The 16334-nt window shown below is 44.4% G+C and overlaps 1 protein-coding gene across 1 annotated transcript in view; it reads left to right on the top strand.

Moving 5' to 3' along the window:
• Nucleotides 1-16334, top strand: part of CCDC149 (coiled-coil domain containing 149) — a 131395-nt gene that overhangs the window by 70174 nt on the left and 44887 nt on the right. The window contains exons 6-9 of the mRNA XM_019526261.1: nucleotides 1474-1646; nucleotides 3782-3854; nucleotides 11201-11285; nucleotides 12442-12586. Of these exons, the coding sequence (XP_019381806.1) occupies nucleotides 1474-1646; nucleotides 3782-3854; nucleotides 11201-11285; nucleotides 12442-12586 (476 nt within the window). The remainder of the gene's footprint in view (nucleotides 1-1473; nucleotides 1647-3781; nucleotides 3855-11200; nucleotides 11286-12441; nucleotides 12587-16334) is intronic.

Genomic DNA, 16334 nt, shown 5'->3' with positions numbered 1-16334 from the left:
TAACCATAATTATGCAGCTTCAGCTCAGCTCAACAGGTTGAAAAGCAGGTCCTGCCTGTGTTTCACTGTCAGGGCTCCCCGTAACTTCTGTGAGCCAGAATATCCAGCCTGCTAAGCTGCCGGCTAGCTGAAAGCCTAAAGTCATTCTCTATGCCTGAGAAATATAAAGGCAAACGCTCTCAGGGCAAGGCTTCAACATGGTTTCTTATCTGGCCATTTACCTACATTAACCATTAGATTCTTGGGAAGCCTATGCTATTCATACAACTTTCTGCCCCCAAGGGTGTATTGGTTTACAAGGCCAGAAGTCTCTTCTAATGAACCTGGAGAATATATACATCCTTTTAGACATAAAGATTACTAATCCAATACACTAAAGTTTCTCATTAATTTCCCTGCTGTGAGAAATACTTATCTTTGAATAGCTTGAATAGCTAAGCGTTGTGCTTGCTACAAGTCTTTTCTTTTAAAATATAAATTTATCATTGTCTGGAAGGGCCTGACTCCAGGGTCTGTTTGGCTGACCATTAAACATACGTATGTCAGATGCTAATTCTCAGTGATTACTTGTCTCAAGTGTGAATAGGGGAGGGACACAAGTTAATTATTGCCCTACTAATAGTCTTGGCCAAAATATGAAATCCAGTAATTATATTCATATCATATATGACCATTCATACAGACATAATAATGATAAAGTTAAAAACATCTTGATGCTGCTACCTATACATCTGATACCAAATATGCCACATCAATAAAATTAATTCCATGAACAGTATTGTGGGTTTGTGATGAGGTGTATGAATGTTTAGGTCAGTAGCTAAAGAAATGCAGTGGTATGGTTATACACATCAGCTTTTCTTACAGTGGAGGCCGTTGTAATAATTCCAGTGAAGTTATATGGGGATACTGGGCGTGTCTACACAAGACAATACAGTGACGTAGCATCAGCGGGCACAAACTTTGACACTACTGCTACATTACCATATGATGAGCTACCTCATTATAGCATGTCGCTACAGCAACAAAGCATCTAAAAATAACAGTGCACCGCCTAAAGCAAGTATTAAATGATGGCGTAGTAACAACTGTGCCCTGGGGGGCACGTGTAGACATGCCCACTGTGAATTAAAAAGTTGCCTGACACTTGTATTCTGGTTTCTTCTCTCCCCCTATACTTACTTATGTTAAGAGGTATGTGGTAAATTACTATATCTTGATTTAAGTTTATCCTAAATTAAAAGGTATTTTGAACCAAGGGTTCTAGATCTGTGTACTTTTTGTTGTTCTTTAATATTGTGATGACTATCTTTTTGCATTGTTTTTATGGGGTTGTTTTTAACCAAGTACAAACAAGTCTTCTAAATCCAATCCTGTTCAGAAATGACCTGTTTGTGGGTCTTGTCCCTAGATATCATGTAAACTTCAGTAAATCCTGAAAACCAATGATGATAAAGCTATATTTTTTCTCAGATTGAGACTCTAGAACATGATCTTCAAGCAGCATTGGATGAGTTACAGGATGTAAAAGAAGAACGCTCCTTTTACCAGGATAAAGCAGACCGACTAAACCAGGAACTTAATCATGTCCTAGGAGGACATGAAAACCGTATCATTGATGTGGATGCTCTGTGTATGGAGAACCGGTGAGTGCACTCTTTTTAAATGTGCAGCAGATTGTTTAAACTGGTGTGTGCATCATGTGCTCAGTTGCAGCAAAACTTTACAAAAAATGTTTCAAATAATGAACCTTGAGAAATTTGGACCTTTGGTATTTTGTTTGTTTTAATCACTGTTCTGTTGTTTTAAAGATTTATTCCTTCTCAAGATAATACTGTTTCATGATGGAGAATTACAAGCTTCAGGGAACTATTTGGGTTTCACTTGACTACAGTGATGTTTTGCCATGTGTTTGAATGGGGGTGGGGAAGAAGAGTGGTGCAGGCTGCATTGTTTTGAGTCTGTTTGTGGCACAGCATCAAAGGCAGACTCAGAAGTCAGCATCTTTGTACCATTCAAACATCATGTGGTGAATGCCATGACCAAATAGAGACTTCATTTGTAAAGAAGGGGCCCAAGCACCCTAAAGGAACTCTTTTTGACCAAAGTTTAACTGTAATAAGGGCTTATATGCACCAACAAGTTTTCCATTGTAGTTATGTGGATAAATTTCCCTGTATAGGCAAGCTCTAATTATATGTGACTACTTTGGGAAAGAGAAATTTAATTTCAATATGATCCATGCCCTCTCCTAAGATAACAAGGTTTAGTCACTATTAATGTAAGTAGTTATGGTTTTGGTAATTATCGAACACATGCAAATAATTTAGAAAACAGAAATAGGTTTACAAACATCATTTGCTCCTTTCAACATCACTCTGAGGTAGAGAAATGTGACCCAGGATACTGCCTTGTGCTCATCAGCTCCAGAATTGCTACCTTTTATTTGGCCTCATCTGTGTAGTTCTTCATTGATTTAATAGTGTCAGTTTGTTTTATGATAATTTCAGTTTTAACTGAAATAGTTAATCTGGTGCAGAGCCTAGTGTGGGCACAGTTCTAAGAGTATAAAGATGTGTTGTACTGGTATAGTTTATTCTCCTTTCCACATGGGGAGAGTTGTCTGGGGTAACCGCATCTTTATACCTATATAACTGCATCTGCATGAACAGGGGAACAGTTGCACCCCTTTAATTATAGCCACAAACAGGCATTCATTTTTAGTGTTGGAAATTTCTGAGAAATTTCTGCCACTAGAGATGTTTCCAGGAGAGGGAGCAGTGCAGGTATTCAGCCTGCAGCCACCCTCTCTCCTCTGTTGCTTGTGCTTTTCCAAGACCTCAGTGATCCTAATATGGGGAAAGCGTGGGGAGCAGTGGTTGCTCTGTTTTCTCCATAGAGGGGTGGAGGGTCAAGGAAAGACTTCCTGTGATTCCCAAGATTCCCTGTGATTCTAGACTGGACTCAGGGGAGTGGAGCAGTAGGACAAAGCCCCCTATTTGTGCTGGGAAGTGTGGGGCAGCTGCTTCAGTTCCTTCCCAGGCTAGTCCAGGACAGGGCTGGAGCAATGCCCCTGACCAGGCAGTCCGCAGTCTGAAGAAGCCAAGGGAACAATTCTCTACTGCTGCACTCTAGTCCCAGACCAGACCAGACCAGAAGGGGAGCATACAGGTATTCATTCTTGTGAGTGAGCTTCTCCCATAAGGGACCCCTGGAAGATCTTTCTCCTGGGGAAGGGCATGTTTTCCCTGGGAGAAATTGAACAAATGCTTGTACATTCATAGCTTCTACCACCTGCATGTGGCCTTTACCCGCTTTAAACAAATATGGCTAAAATTTTACACTTTAGTGAAAACCCAGGCAGAATAAGAGTGTATGATTGATCATTATAAAATGATGCAAAAATTGCATAGGCAAGTTCTGTGCTAATATTTATTGAAATATAATCTTCCAGATGCCTGTACCACAAATTTAAAATAGAGGATACCAATAAACATTTCCTGTTTTATGATGGATAGTCCCAGGCACCTTCAGTCCACCTACCCATGAGCTTAGAGGCAAGAAATGAGATTTGTAGATCATCCATAAGATTTAACACATCCAAGCGTGGAAGACCAGAGGGCATTAAGGAGCTCTAAAGTAGAGATCCCATTACACAGAACATTCTGGCAGCAGCTCGCAGTCTTGTGCAGAATGGTGAACTCATGGCCAGTGCTTAAAAATAATAGAGGAAACAGTATTACATGACTGTAATGTAATATTATCTGCCATACTTTTCCAGATACCTCCAAGAGAGATTAAAGCAACTTCAAGAAGAGGTCAATCTTCTTAAGTCTAACATTGCTAAGTACAAGGTAAAGTTGCTAAGTGTAGTTCTATGGTTGGTTGCTCTCTTTATTTAGGTTATTTTTTGTGCTCTTCAAAAGTATATTACAACCTTTATTATAAAATATTAAAAACAAAAGGTAAACATGCAAAAGTGAGTGCCTCCCCACCCCCCGGGGCAGAGCATAAAACATTTGTCAGTAATGAAAACACTTATACCACCAGAGATTGAAATCCCCTCCCCTCCAACACCTTTTATGGGGTTACACATTTAAGACTAGCTGTCTGTCTTCCACCCTGCAGAGTTCCCCCTCACTGGCCCAGCACAGCACAAATTAGTCCACATTTTGTTGCAAGATAAAGAGTCCAAACTCAGATGTGATGTGCCTGGACCAAGAAGCGGAACAGTTGGAGGGTGTCATTGGAGCTGGGCCCTGCATGCTGTTTTTTTTGGCTTTTCAGGGTCACCATCTTGGCCTGGCCAAGCAGGAAATTGGCCAGGCAGACCATGCTCCCTTCAGCTGCCCAGTAGTGGATAGAGAAAATGTAAGAAGTCTCAAAGAAGTCCAAGTCCAGCATACTGAAGGGGGTGCTGGGGGAAGCAGAGTGGCAACAGTTGGAAGGCAGCCCAGGAAGATGTGAAAGAGAACCTTCTCCACCTCCTTCTTGCAGAAAGGGCAAGCTGGTGATGTTGCTGAGTTTAAGTGGTGACCATGTAGCAGCCACCACTGGATGACACCATTTTTCTCAGTGATGGGTAGCTTGTACGGGGTGCACCAGGCCAAGCAGGCTTGTTCTAATGTTGTTTCCACTAGGCGCCACTTCTGGATCATGTCAGGGCAGCTGGTGAAGACATGGGCATGACTCACTTTGACTGTCCATGTGTGCAACATAGAACCACAAAGTAGATCCCATGACTGTTCTTGTTCAACTTGAGGAGGGAGCAGGGTACCAGAAGTTTCACACAGCCGCAGCTGGAGAAATTGGTGGGAATGGGGGTGGTCTGCCTAGCAAGCTGCCTTCTGGGAGGGCTTTTGTAGATTTCATAGACATTTGGGCTGAAAGGGACCCCAGAGGATCACTGAGTCCAGCCCCCTGCCCCAGGGGCAGGAAGTCAGCAGGGATCATAGGATCCCAGCAAGATAAGCATCCAAATGTGTCTTGAAGGCATTCAAAGCAGGTGCTTAAACCGCCTCTGGCGGCAGTCTATTCCAAACCTTCAGGGCTCAAACAGTGAAGAAGTTCTTTCTTATGTCCAGCCTGAATCAGTCACGGCGGAGTTTGTGACCATTCAGCCTCCTTGCCAAGAACTTGCCAGTTCTTTGCTAGATAAGCTCGTGGACCTAGAAAAATGTCCAGGTCTTAGGTACCATCAAAGCACCAGGATAGGCCTCCAGACAGATCTGGAGGCTGAGCATCAGCCCAGGTGCCCAACAGAAAAGTGTCACTTTTGGCACACTTGATGTGGGCCAAGTAGGCATGCTCATAGGCCTGCTGACAATGGATCAGGGACTAGACATCAACCTCACTGCTCATAAAAACAGTCACATCATTGGTTTCTGCTGTCACCTTAACTGTGGGGGCCAATGTCTGGGGCTGCAGCTGACAGAAGGAGCAAGTGCTGCCACAGTGCCTGGAGCAGTGGCTCAGTGGTTAAGGCACAGAGCATTCCAGAGAGGGAGCAGTCCTGGCAAATGACCCCGCATGCTGGGAACAGGACACATACTGCTCTGTTCATCTTCAGAAGGCTAGAGTTTCCCCAGTACAAGACCTGAGACAATTAAATGATGAAGAGAGACCAAAAGCCAAAGGCTTCTGGAGTAGGGAATAAGAAGCCCTAGTTGACCAAATAAAAGTTTTTTTTCCTTGATCCAGGGAGACAAGACTACTATTTAGGCTGAAGAGTTCCATGGCTTACAAGTCACGTAGTAGAAATGGGTTGTCCTGGATGTTCTGCTGGGTACAAAGTAGCTGTGTTCACGGTCTACAAATGAGGCCATGATCACTGTGAGTCAAGTGGCCAGGAATTTGGTCAGGATTTTTCAGTGAGTGTACAGGAGTGATACCTATTATCGGTTTTTAATGTCACTGAGATCCCCTTTCTTGAACAAGAGCAGAAGGACTGCTATAGACCACCAGGCCAGGAGGAAGCAGTGGATGAGGCTTTCTTCAAACAGCTAGCGCAAGTTTCCCAATCACAGGCCCTGGTTTTCACGAGGAACTTCAATCACGCTGACATGTGCTAGGAGGGCAATACAGCAGTATGCAGGCAATCCAGGAAGTTTTTGGAAAGTGTTGGGGACAACTTCCTGGTGCAAGTGCTGGAGCAGCCCACTAGGAGCCATGCTCTTCTTGACCTGCTGCTCACAAACAGGGAAGAAGAATTGGTGGGGAATGTACTAGTAGATGGCAACTTGGACAGCAGTGACCGTGTGATGATTGAGTTCAGGATCCTGAGGAAAGGAGGATGGAGAGCAGCAGGATAAGGATCCTGGACTTCAGAAGAGCAGAATTCCAACTCGTTCAGAGAACTCATGGGCACGATCCCCTGGGAAGCCAGTCTGAGGGAGAGAGGAGTCCAGGAGAGCTGGCTGTACTTTAAAGAAGCCTTACTGAGAGTGCAGGAGCAAATTATTCCAGGAAGACTAGCAAGAGTGGCAGAAGACCAGCTTGGCTTAGTAGGGAACTCTTCAGTAAACTTAATCACAAAAAGGAAGCTTATAAGAAGTGGAAACTTGGACAAACAACTAGGGAGGAGTATAAGCATATTGCTTGGACATGCAGGAATGAAGTCAGGAAGGCCAAAGCACAATTGGAGTTGCAGCTAGCAAGGAATGTGAAGGGGAACAAGAAGGGTTTGTACAAGTATGTCAGTAAGAAGAGAAAGATGAGGGAAAGTTGGTCTCTTACTGAATGGTGGAGGCAACCTAGTGACAGAGGATGCTGAAAAGGCTGAAGCACTCAGTGCCCTTTTCACTTCAGTCTTCATAGGCAAGGTCAGCTCCCACACTACTGCATCTGGCAGCACAGTTTGGGGAGGAGGTGAGCAGCCAGCAGTGATGAAAGAACAGGTTAGGGACTATTTAGAAAACCTGGACTTACTCAAGTCCATGGGGCTGGAGAGGATGCACCCCAGCCAGCCTCACCTCAGTGCCTAGAAAAATCATGGAACAGATCCTCAAGGAATCCATTTCAAAGCACTTGGAGGACGAAAATGTGATCAGGAACAGTCAGCATGGATTCACCAAGGGCAAGTCATGCCTGATCAGCCTGATTGCCTTCTATGAAAATATTGGACATAAGGAAGAAATTCTTTACAGTAAGGGTTGCCAAAACATGGAACGGGCTTCCAAGGGTGCTTTCCCCTACTTTGGAGGTGTTCAAGAAGAGATTAGACAGGCATCTGGCTGGGGTTACTTAACCCCAGCACTCTTTCCCGCCTGGAGCAGGGGGTGGGACCCAATGATCTACCAGGTCCCTTCCAACCCTTGAAATCTATGAAATCTATGATGAGATGACTGGCTCTGTGGATTTGGGGTGACCAGTAGATGATGTTGTGTACCTTGATTTTATCAAGACTTCTGATACAGTCTCCCACAACATTCTTGCAGGCAAGCTAAGGAAGTATGAATTGAATGAATGGACCGTAAGGTGGATAGAAAACTGGCTGGAGCATCGGGCTCAGAGGGGAGTAATCGATGGCTCGATGTTTAGTTCGTATCTAGTGGAATGCCTCAGGGGTCGGTCCTGGGGCCAGTTTTGTTCAGTGTCTTCATCAACGACCTGGAAGATGGCATACAATGCACCTGCAGCAAGTCTGCAGATGACACCATACTGGGGAGAGTAGTAGTTATGCTGGAGGGTAGGGTTAGGATTCATAGAGACCTAGACAAATTGGAGGATTGGGCCAAAAGAAATCTGATGAGGTTTGACAAGGACAAGTGCAAAGTCCTGCACTTTGGATGAAACAGTCCCATGCACTGATGCAGGCTGGGGCTGACTGGCTGGGCAGCAGCTCTGCAGAAAAGCACCTTGGGGTTACCATGGACAATAAGCTGAATATGAGCCAACACTGCCCTTGTTGCCAAGAAGCTAATGAGATACTGGGCTGCTTTGGTAGGAGTGTTGCCAGCAGATCAAAGAAATAGCTTATTCTCCTCTATTCAGCACTGGTGAGGCCACACCTGGAGTGCTGTGTTCAGTTTTGGGCCCCCCACTATAGAAAGGGTGTGGATAAATTGGAGAGAGTCCAGCGGAGACCATCAAAAATGGTGACGGGACTGGGACACGTGACTTCTGAGGAGAGGCTGAGGGAACTGGGCTTATTTAGTCTAGAGGAGAGAAGACTGAGAGGGGATTTAATAGCAGTCTTCAACTACCTGAAGCAGGGTTCGAAAGAGGATGGATCTAGACTGTTCTCAGTCTTGACAGTTGACAGAACAAGGAGCAATTCTCAAGGCACAGCAAGGGAAGTTAAGGTTAGGTATTAGGAAGAATTTTCCCAATAGGAAAGTAGTAAAACACCCAGAGAGGTTGTGGACTCTCTATACTTGGAGGTTTTTAGGACCCGACTAGACAAAGCTTTTGCTGGGATGATCTAGTGGGGATGGTCCTGCTTTGAGCAGGAGGTTGGACTAGATGACCTCCGGAGCTCCCTTCCAGCCCTAATTTTCTATCATTTTATGACTTGCCAGAAGCTGTTTGGAAGGATCCCATCTTACGGAAGGCTAACATTTAAATAATAATAGGGTGATTGGCTGTGAGTCAAGTCAGAGAAGTCCATTTCACGCCAGGCTAGGCTGTGTCCTAGGCATTCTGAGGGTGTACTGCAGTTGTAGCAAAGTAAAAGCATTCAGTGTTCATGATGTAGAGCCAATCCAGGTGAGCTGTGGAGAGCCCACTGGTGCTCACCTTCTCCCAGACATACTACCTTGTGCTAGGATGGAAATGCTGTTACATATTGGATAGGCTTACCACCTGTAAAGATTGTTTTGCCCTTATCGAGCAGAAGGTGGATGGAGGCTCTGGTCCATTCTTATCAAGCTTTTCCTGGAGAGTGCAGCTAAAATCCTCCCTAGGATAAGGAGATCATTGCTGTCAGCTGCAGTTTTTAAGAGGTCAGCCAATGTCCTGAATAAGTGCAGCCTCTCCTGCACATTGGGTTTGGGTATTCATTAGAATGAGGTGGTACTGCTCCAAAGTCACTCATACCATTAGGAGACAACTGGGGATGATCTCCTTGGCAACCACTGAAACTGATCTCAGTTTTTGCAAGAGAAGGTTGGTAGTGCATGTAGTGGAGCTGGTGCCATGGCTGAGGAGCATTCTTCCTTTCCAGGTGGTGTGCCAGTCTGCCTTGTTGGTCCAATCCACACTCATCTCTTGCAACAACATGAAGTCTAACCATTTTTGGTTCAGGAACTCAGTGAACTACTTTCTTTCCCAGATACCTGCATCTGGTTATGTTTGAGTGAGCTAAGAGTAATGGTCAGCGGTGTGAGAGGTTTTGAGAAGCAAAGTAGCAAAGGCAGAGAGGAAAGATGGAGAAGGAAGGAAGGGCTGTGTCATGCAGGATAGCTCAGAACATTGCCTTTAGCAGTCAAGGGGCTTGGGTTTTTTTTGTTTTTTATTTTACTACATATTGCTCTTTGGGGTTGCTTTCTTGGTTTTCTTTTTGGTTTTCTCTTTAATGCATTCTGTTAACTTTTTTGCATCTGTATGCATAATATTTTGTTGTCTCCTTGGCTAGCAGTTTCTTTGTCAAACTATGAGCCAAGACTAGGAAACATTTATGGTCAGGAACCATTTACTCAGGTATTTGGTTCTTGACTTTCTAGCATCCCTTGGTCTCATCAAGGAATCTAATAATGTTTTCAAGGGAGTAACTTTTCCTTGAGGTTGAGATGAAGCATCTGATGTCTGGTGATTCTCTTGCCAGGGACCGGCATCCCTCACTAAGAGATTATCAAATGATGATGTTTGGTTTATCTCTTTGAGGTTGGAGGGGGGTGCTGTTGAACACGTCAAGAACCAGAGCCTATGGGTTAACCTTTCTCCTCATGTTTAGACTATGAATCAGTGTTCAGTTTAGAGCAGGAAGGGGCTGAGGCCTTGGGAAGGGGTAGGGACTGAAGCTTGTGGGGAGTCACTTCCCCACTGGGGGCATCAGGATCATTCCCTTCTCTCTTGGTGGGTTCTCTGATGTTCCTGTCAACCCCAGCTCTCTTAACAGCCATACTTTCCTGGGTTGAAGCTTTTGAGTCTCAGCTTTGCTTCCAGTCTGTACACTTGGGAGCTAGGTTGGAGGAGTTCATCTCCTCAGCATCAGCTAGCTCAGGGGAAAGCTCTTGGGACAGTTTTGAACTGGCTGTGGCGATTTTTCCCTGCTCTTGGGGTTTGGCTCCAGGAGTAGGAGTAAGGTTTTCTTCTGAATGCATTGGGTGGGTTGGATGAGAGTCTGGCTTCTTTGTGCCAGTAGTCCTGGAAGAGGCAAGAGTGCATTGGGTGCAGGTTCGGTTCCTCTGTTCTGTTTTTTGCCTGGATTGGAGTAGGGTTGTCCTCCCCCTCATGTCTGGGCTGTCCTTGCTGCAGTCTGCTTCTTCACTGGGCACTTACAAGTCAGGGGGCTGCTGCAGCAAGAATATGTGGTCTCTTCTGTGGAGGGGAATCTATTCAGCCAGCATGTATCACAGAGTTTTCAGAGATTTCCTCCCATCTTTCAAAGGACAGAATCTAACTCAGGAGAGGTTCAAACAGTCAAAGTTCAAAGGGCAGCGGGAGGAGAGGCAATTTTCAAAGTTATCTTAGCAAATGGCTTGGCAGATCTGGGAGGCATCCATTTTGAGAGAGAGAGGGCCGAAGAACAGAATTTGAGCCCTGGAACTAAATAAGGCAGAGTGTTAGTGAGAACTGCAGTTTTACTTTTAGACTCTTCCTAAAAATTATTCTTTCTGTTGAAAGGATCTTAAAGTCTTAGTTTCTTTTGGATGTTCTTAAAGGAATTTCAAAAAGCACTATGCAACATAACAAATCATTCCAAACAGTTACCATTTTCTCCAGAGTATTACTGCTTCTATGTGTGTATTAAACAATTTTTCAAGAAACAGGAAAATTTTACAAGCCAAGGAGGTTAGAAGAAACTGGAGAGTGGGATGGACACACGGTTCTTTTTTTACAGTGTAGGGGTTTCTTCGGCTAGAATGTCCAAATACCATGGAAAGATTCGTATTCACCACAGCCATATGAAGAGGGAGATTTCAGCCCTGGGAAAAAAGCTATAGGATCACAAAGCTTTGGTATTTTCTTACTCTCATGCTTTTTTTTTCACTAGTATATCTCTGTATCACTATATCTCTCTATATTTTTGCTGCCTTAGAATGCTCTAGAGAGACGGAAGAATTCCAAGAGTCACAGTAGATCCAGTAGCAGTGCTCTGACTGGAGTCCTTTCTGCAAAACAAGGTATTACCTAGATGTCACGTGAGTGCACAGAACTTCTTTTATATTTCAGGATCAGCTAAGTTACATTTTCCCTAATTATCTTGTGCATTAATTTTCTCTAACCTCTCTCTTGCCAGTTGTACCCCAAAGTCCCTTTCCAATCTATCGAGAATAAAACTGCTGAAATGATTTTCTGAGTTTTTTTTCATCTAATCATGAATTTTCCTCCTACGTCTCTCTACTACTTTGGCTTCTTCCTTTCAAAAAGCCCTATATAACTTTGATCCAGATGAGTTTCTTTAGGAATTATGACTTGCTTAGCTGGCAGACCCAGCCAGGACTCCCTATTTCAGCAGTAGTGTGGAGAATGCAGAGAGAAGGTGGGGCAATGGCAGTTAAGTTCAAGATCCACTCCTGCTCTTGGGAGCTTCTGCATAATAAGCCCCTTCCTACAGAAGAGAAACAGAGCTGTTTCCCCCAGGAGGAAAGAAGCAAAACCAGCCCTTAGTTACCCTTTGAAACACAGTACGGATCAAAAAGGAAAAGTATAATGAGAAAAAAGCATTATTTTTTTGGATGCTAGTATTAGTACTTTTTAGAGCGTGATTATACTCCTTCCCCTCCTCTGTCCAAGCACACACAGGTATGTGTGTGAACACAAAAGTGCATTCCAGATGTAGTCTTGTTTACTTATATAGCCACACAAGATAAGCAAACTGAAGATGCCAGGAGGCTTGTCGATGTGGCTAGTGAAATGCAAGGTACAGTCTCTCTAAACTTGTGTGTGACAGCATTTTACATTGGTCTCAAACAACCATAAGGAATCAATAATTTTAAACATAAAATGTAAGCTTCCTTATTTCCATTTTCTTTTTCATTTAAAATGGAGAAAATACTTCATTTTTGCCAGTGTTAAGAGAACAAGTGCCCAAATGGCAGAGAAGAATTAGGTATCTTTCCTCCTGGAAAGAGACTTACTTGCCAAAAAAAAAATTAGCTAAGCAGAAAATAAGTCCATCTGTGATTGTCCAGTCAACTGCTGTCAGAAACTGATCAGCTCAAACAGAAATGGGTTTTTTGACAGTTGAATATTGTCTGCATGAATTATTAAAATAAACCTACCCCCAGTTAAGTAATAAAATAAAACTAAAACTCACTTCTCTTTGTAACCTTTTAGTTCAGGAATTGTTATCGGAGGATCATGGATGTAGTCTGCCAGCCACACCCCAGTCCATTTCAGACCTCAAGTCTTTGGCCACTGCCCTGCTGGAAACCATCCATGAGAAAAACATGGTCATACAACACCAAAGACAAACCAACAAGTAGGTGATAGAACTTGGAAGCAAGGAGAAAACAAGACTGATTTTTTTTAATTGTTTAATATTAGAGTTTTTATACTGAAGAAGGAAGGAAAAGATGGTCAAATGTCCTGTCTCTATCTTCAGTGAAACTTCTGTCTTGCTGTGAGTAGGTACTCTACTCTGTTAAGGGGATTTAGGGCCTGCCAGCCATATTTTGTGACTGAGCCCTTTAGGAATAGATGTTTGGGTTTGGTAGAGAGGATTATCACACCCACCTGGGAAAGGGTTAGGGATTGCCTGAGCATCTCTCAATTCCTACAAATATTTGCAAAGACTATTTGAAGAGGGAAGCTCTAGGAAACTGGAAGCTGTGGCAGGCTCTGGAGCAGAGATTCCCAGGCTAGTAGGACTAAGAAATTGCTGCCAGGAGCAAGGAGGCTCTAGTGAGGAAGCCTCTTGGTCTGGGGAAAGGTAGCCAGTTTTATGTTGAGGTCTGCTAAAGATTACTGTTGGTAATCATCTAGTGGTGTTCTGAAAAAGAAAGAGCCTGAGAAGATTCTGGATGTAGTAGTGTTTAATCTTACCTAGACTGAGATAAGGCAACCCCATACTGTCCCAAATGTGTGGCTTGGACACATCCAGGAAAGTTCTTAATGTAGCAGCTTGACTGTAGGCTTTAGGATGCATACATTTTCAGTTCTTAACAGTACTGTGCGAGTTTTAATAATCTGTTTTATGAATTCATAGATTCTTCATGCTGAAAGTTACTCTTAAGTACCCAGCTAATCGGTAATAATCTAGCTATTTCACACACTCTGGGGTTTCCTTAGTACCCAGCATGATGGCATATAGCTGTCCTTTGATGCAACTTGACAGTGACTGCCTTTATGTATTGTGAAAGTGGGATTCTAGAAGGAAAGTGTTCTATGAATGTGTTCAGCATTATTGAATCACTGCGGGTAATCAGAGGTAATTCAGCCTTTTATTAAAGGCACATTAGAACCAGATACCAGAAGCAGACAGTCTTCTTTCAGGGAAGGAAGTAGTACTGAAGGAAATTGGATGACACTAGAATAGAAGATTTACTTCAAAAATTGATACTTCTAATACAAAGCAACTTCTTATAGAAATGGCAACAGAATTGGGGGAACAGTTGCATGCTTTGGCTAAACAAGAATCTGGTTAGCCAAAGGGAGGCTAATGTGTCATCAGCATTGTGGAGAGGATCTTAGGAGAAATGAAGGGACCCCTCTTTAAGGACCCTATCAACATTTGTCATTCTGCAGTAATCTGTGTATTATTTCAAAATACTCTGTCAATACACAACCGTTCTAATTAATCTGTTCTGGCCTGTAATGTAACATGTATCTATGCAGACATTTAGGGTATAGAGAGATACAATAATAGTATCAGTGTGAACAGATACTGCTGTAAGCCTAAGTGGATCCAGGATTTTGAAAAGGGAATGCAGGAATAGTGACCGTCACTGCATGGGTGGCTTTAGTCCCTGCTCCCAGCCCCTCCCCCTTTCCCCAATTGGGGAAGGCAGACCATGCTGTGGAGCAGCAGCCAGGGACTTCTTAAGTCCCCTGTGGCAGGGTGGGGTCAAGTGACACAGTAGTGCCCTCTTTTGGTGTCCCTGCCCTCTCAGGTTGCTTGGGCCCTTCTCTCTTGTTTACCTGCCATGCCTTGATGTTGTTTGGGAAAACAATTGGGAGGTTCCTAGGCTGCTCCCTATTGATGTCTTTGGGGACCCAGTACCTTAATGGTTGTATTTGTGGCCTCTGACCTCCCTGTCTCCCATGCCTTGCAAGTGTTACCAGTCATTAGCACAACTGACCTATTTGCCCCACTCAATACTTGGCCTTTCAGGCCGCAGCATCTTTGTAGGCCTCTGCCTCAGCCTTTCTGGTCTTGGCTCCTTTTATCTATCTGGGTTCTTTTACCTTCAGTTTGCTGTTTGGAGCCTCAACTTCTGGGCCCAGCTCTCAAGGCCCCTGCTGTATACAGCCCTAACAGAGCTCATGCCCTGTTTTCTTCTGACCACTAGCAAGGGCTCAAAGGTCCATGTGCCCTTCAAGGCACCCCACCTGCAGCCTCCTCTTCCCCCTTTTGCAACCACATCCAGTCCTCCTGTTAAGCTTAAACAAAAAATTATAGAATGATAGAATCAAAGGACTGGAAGGGACCTACAAGATCATCAAGTCTGATCCCTTGCCATGGGCAGGGAGTTACTGGGCTCAAACAAGCTCAACAAGGTACTTATTCAGCCTCATCTTGAACACATCTAAGGATGGCAACTGTACCACCTCTGTGGGGAGTGTGTTTCAGATTCTGGTAATGCTTACAGAAAAAAAGTTCTCTCTTATGTCAGCCTAAATTTTCCCTCAGTTAGCTTGTGCCCATTGGTCCTCGTCCTCCCTTGAGATGCCTTCCTGAAGAGTTGCTACCCTAGATCTTGATGCTCATCCTTGACGTACTTGTAGGCAGCTATGAAGTCACCTCTCAGTCTTCTCTTACTCAGACTAAGCAAGCTCAGTTCCTGGAGTCTTTCCTCATAGGGCCTATCGTCCAGGCCCCTTCTTGAGCTTATCCACGTCCTACCTGATGTGTGGCGTCCAGAACTGGACACAGTACTCCAGCTGTGGTCTCACCAATGCTGAATAGAGAGGGAGGAGCACTTCCCTGGATCTTTTGGCAACACATTGGCTGATGCACGCCAAAGTTTTATGTGCCCCGATGGCAACCTCATCACACTGTTGACTCACGTTCATCTTCCAGTCGATTGTGACCCCCTCCCATTCAGATGCTGTCGGCCAGTGTACCACCACCTACCATGTAGTTATGGTGAAGTTCTTCCTACCCAGGTGAGTTCTTCCTACGCATGGCTCACCAAAAGCATCCAGGAATGTCTCAAAGCCAAAAAGGAGGCGTAGACCCAGTGGAAGTGACGGGTCATCACCAAGGAGGATTATACCTCCATTGCTCAAGACTGCATGGGGGGCTGTTAGGAAGGCTAAGGTGGAAATGGAACTGGGACTACTGACCCAAATCAAGGATAACAAGAAGTCCTTTTTTAAATACATAGCAGGTAAAAAGAAGGTACCAGGTAACGTAAGGCCTATGCAGGATACCCAAAGAAATCTAGTGGTCACACCAGATGACAAAGCTAACCTCTTTAACAATTTATTTGCCTCCATCTTTTTGAGCAGGGACTGGGGCATCCCCTCTACTGGGATCCAACAGACCCAGGGCTGCCAGGCCCAGGGTCAGTGAGGAACTAGTCACGGAACTTCTGGTGGGACTAGATGTGTTCAAATCAGCAGGTCCTGACGATCTCCACCCCAGAGAGCTGAGGAAATTAGCAGAGATCATTGCAGGACTCCTGGCACAGCTTTACGAGAACTCGTGGTGCTCTGGCGAGGTGCCAGAAGACTGGAAAAGGGCCAACGTGGTCCCCATTTTCAAAAAAGGGAGGAAGGAGGACCCAGGAAACTACAGGCCCGTTAGTCTTACCTCCGTCCCAAAAAAGCTTTGAGAAAATTATCCAGGAGCACATCAGCGAGGGACCAGCAGGGGGGGGTCATGCTTAGGGGCAACCAACATGGGTTCATTCGAGGCAGGTCCTGTAAAACCAACTTGGTGGCCTTCTATGACCAGGTCACAAAATCCTTGCACGCAGATGCCGTGGTGGATGTAGTCTTTCTGGACTTTAGCAAGGCCTTTAACACCGTCTCTCACCCCAGCTTCTTAATTCTTATTAAGAAAC

The sequence above is a fragment of the Gavialis gangeticus genome, unplaced genomic scaffold, assembly GCF_001723915.1.
Source record: "Gavialis gangeticus isolate Ggan-Ray unplaced genomic scaffold, GavGan_comp1, whole genome shotgun sequence".
NCBI classification, from domain to species: domain Eukaryota; kingdom Metazoa; phylum Chordata; order Crocodylia; family Gavialidae; genus Gavialis; species Gavialis gangeticus.
This window is presented reverse-complemented; position numbering and strand designations above follow the sequence as displayed.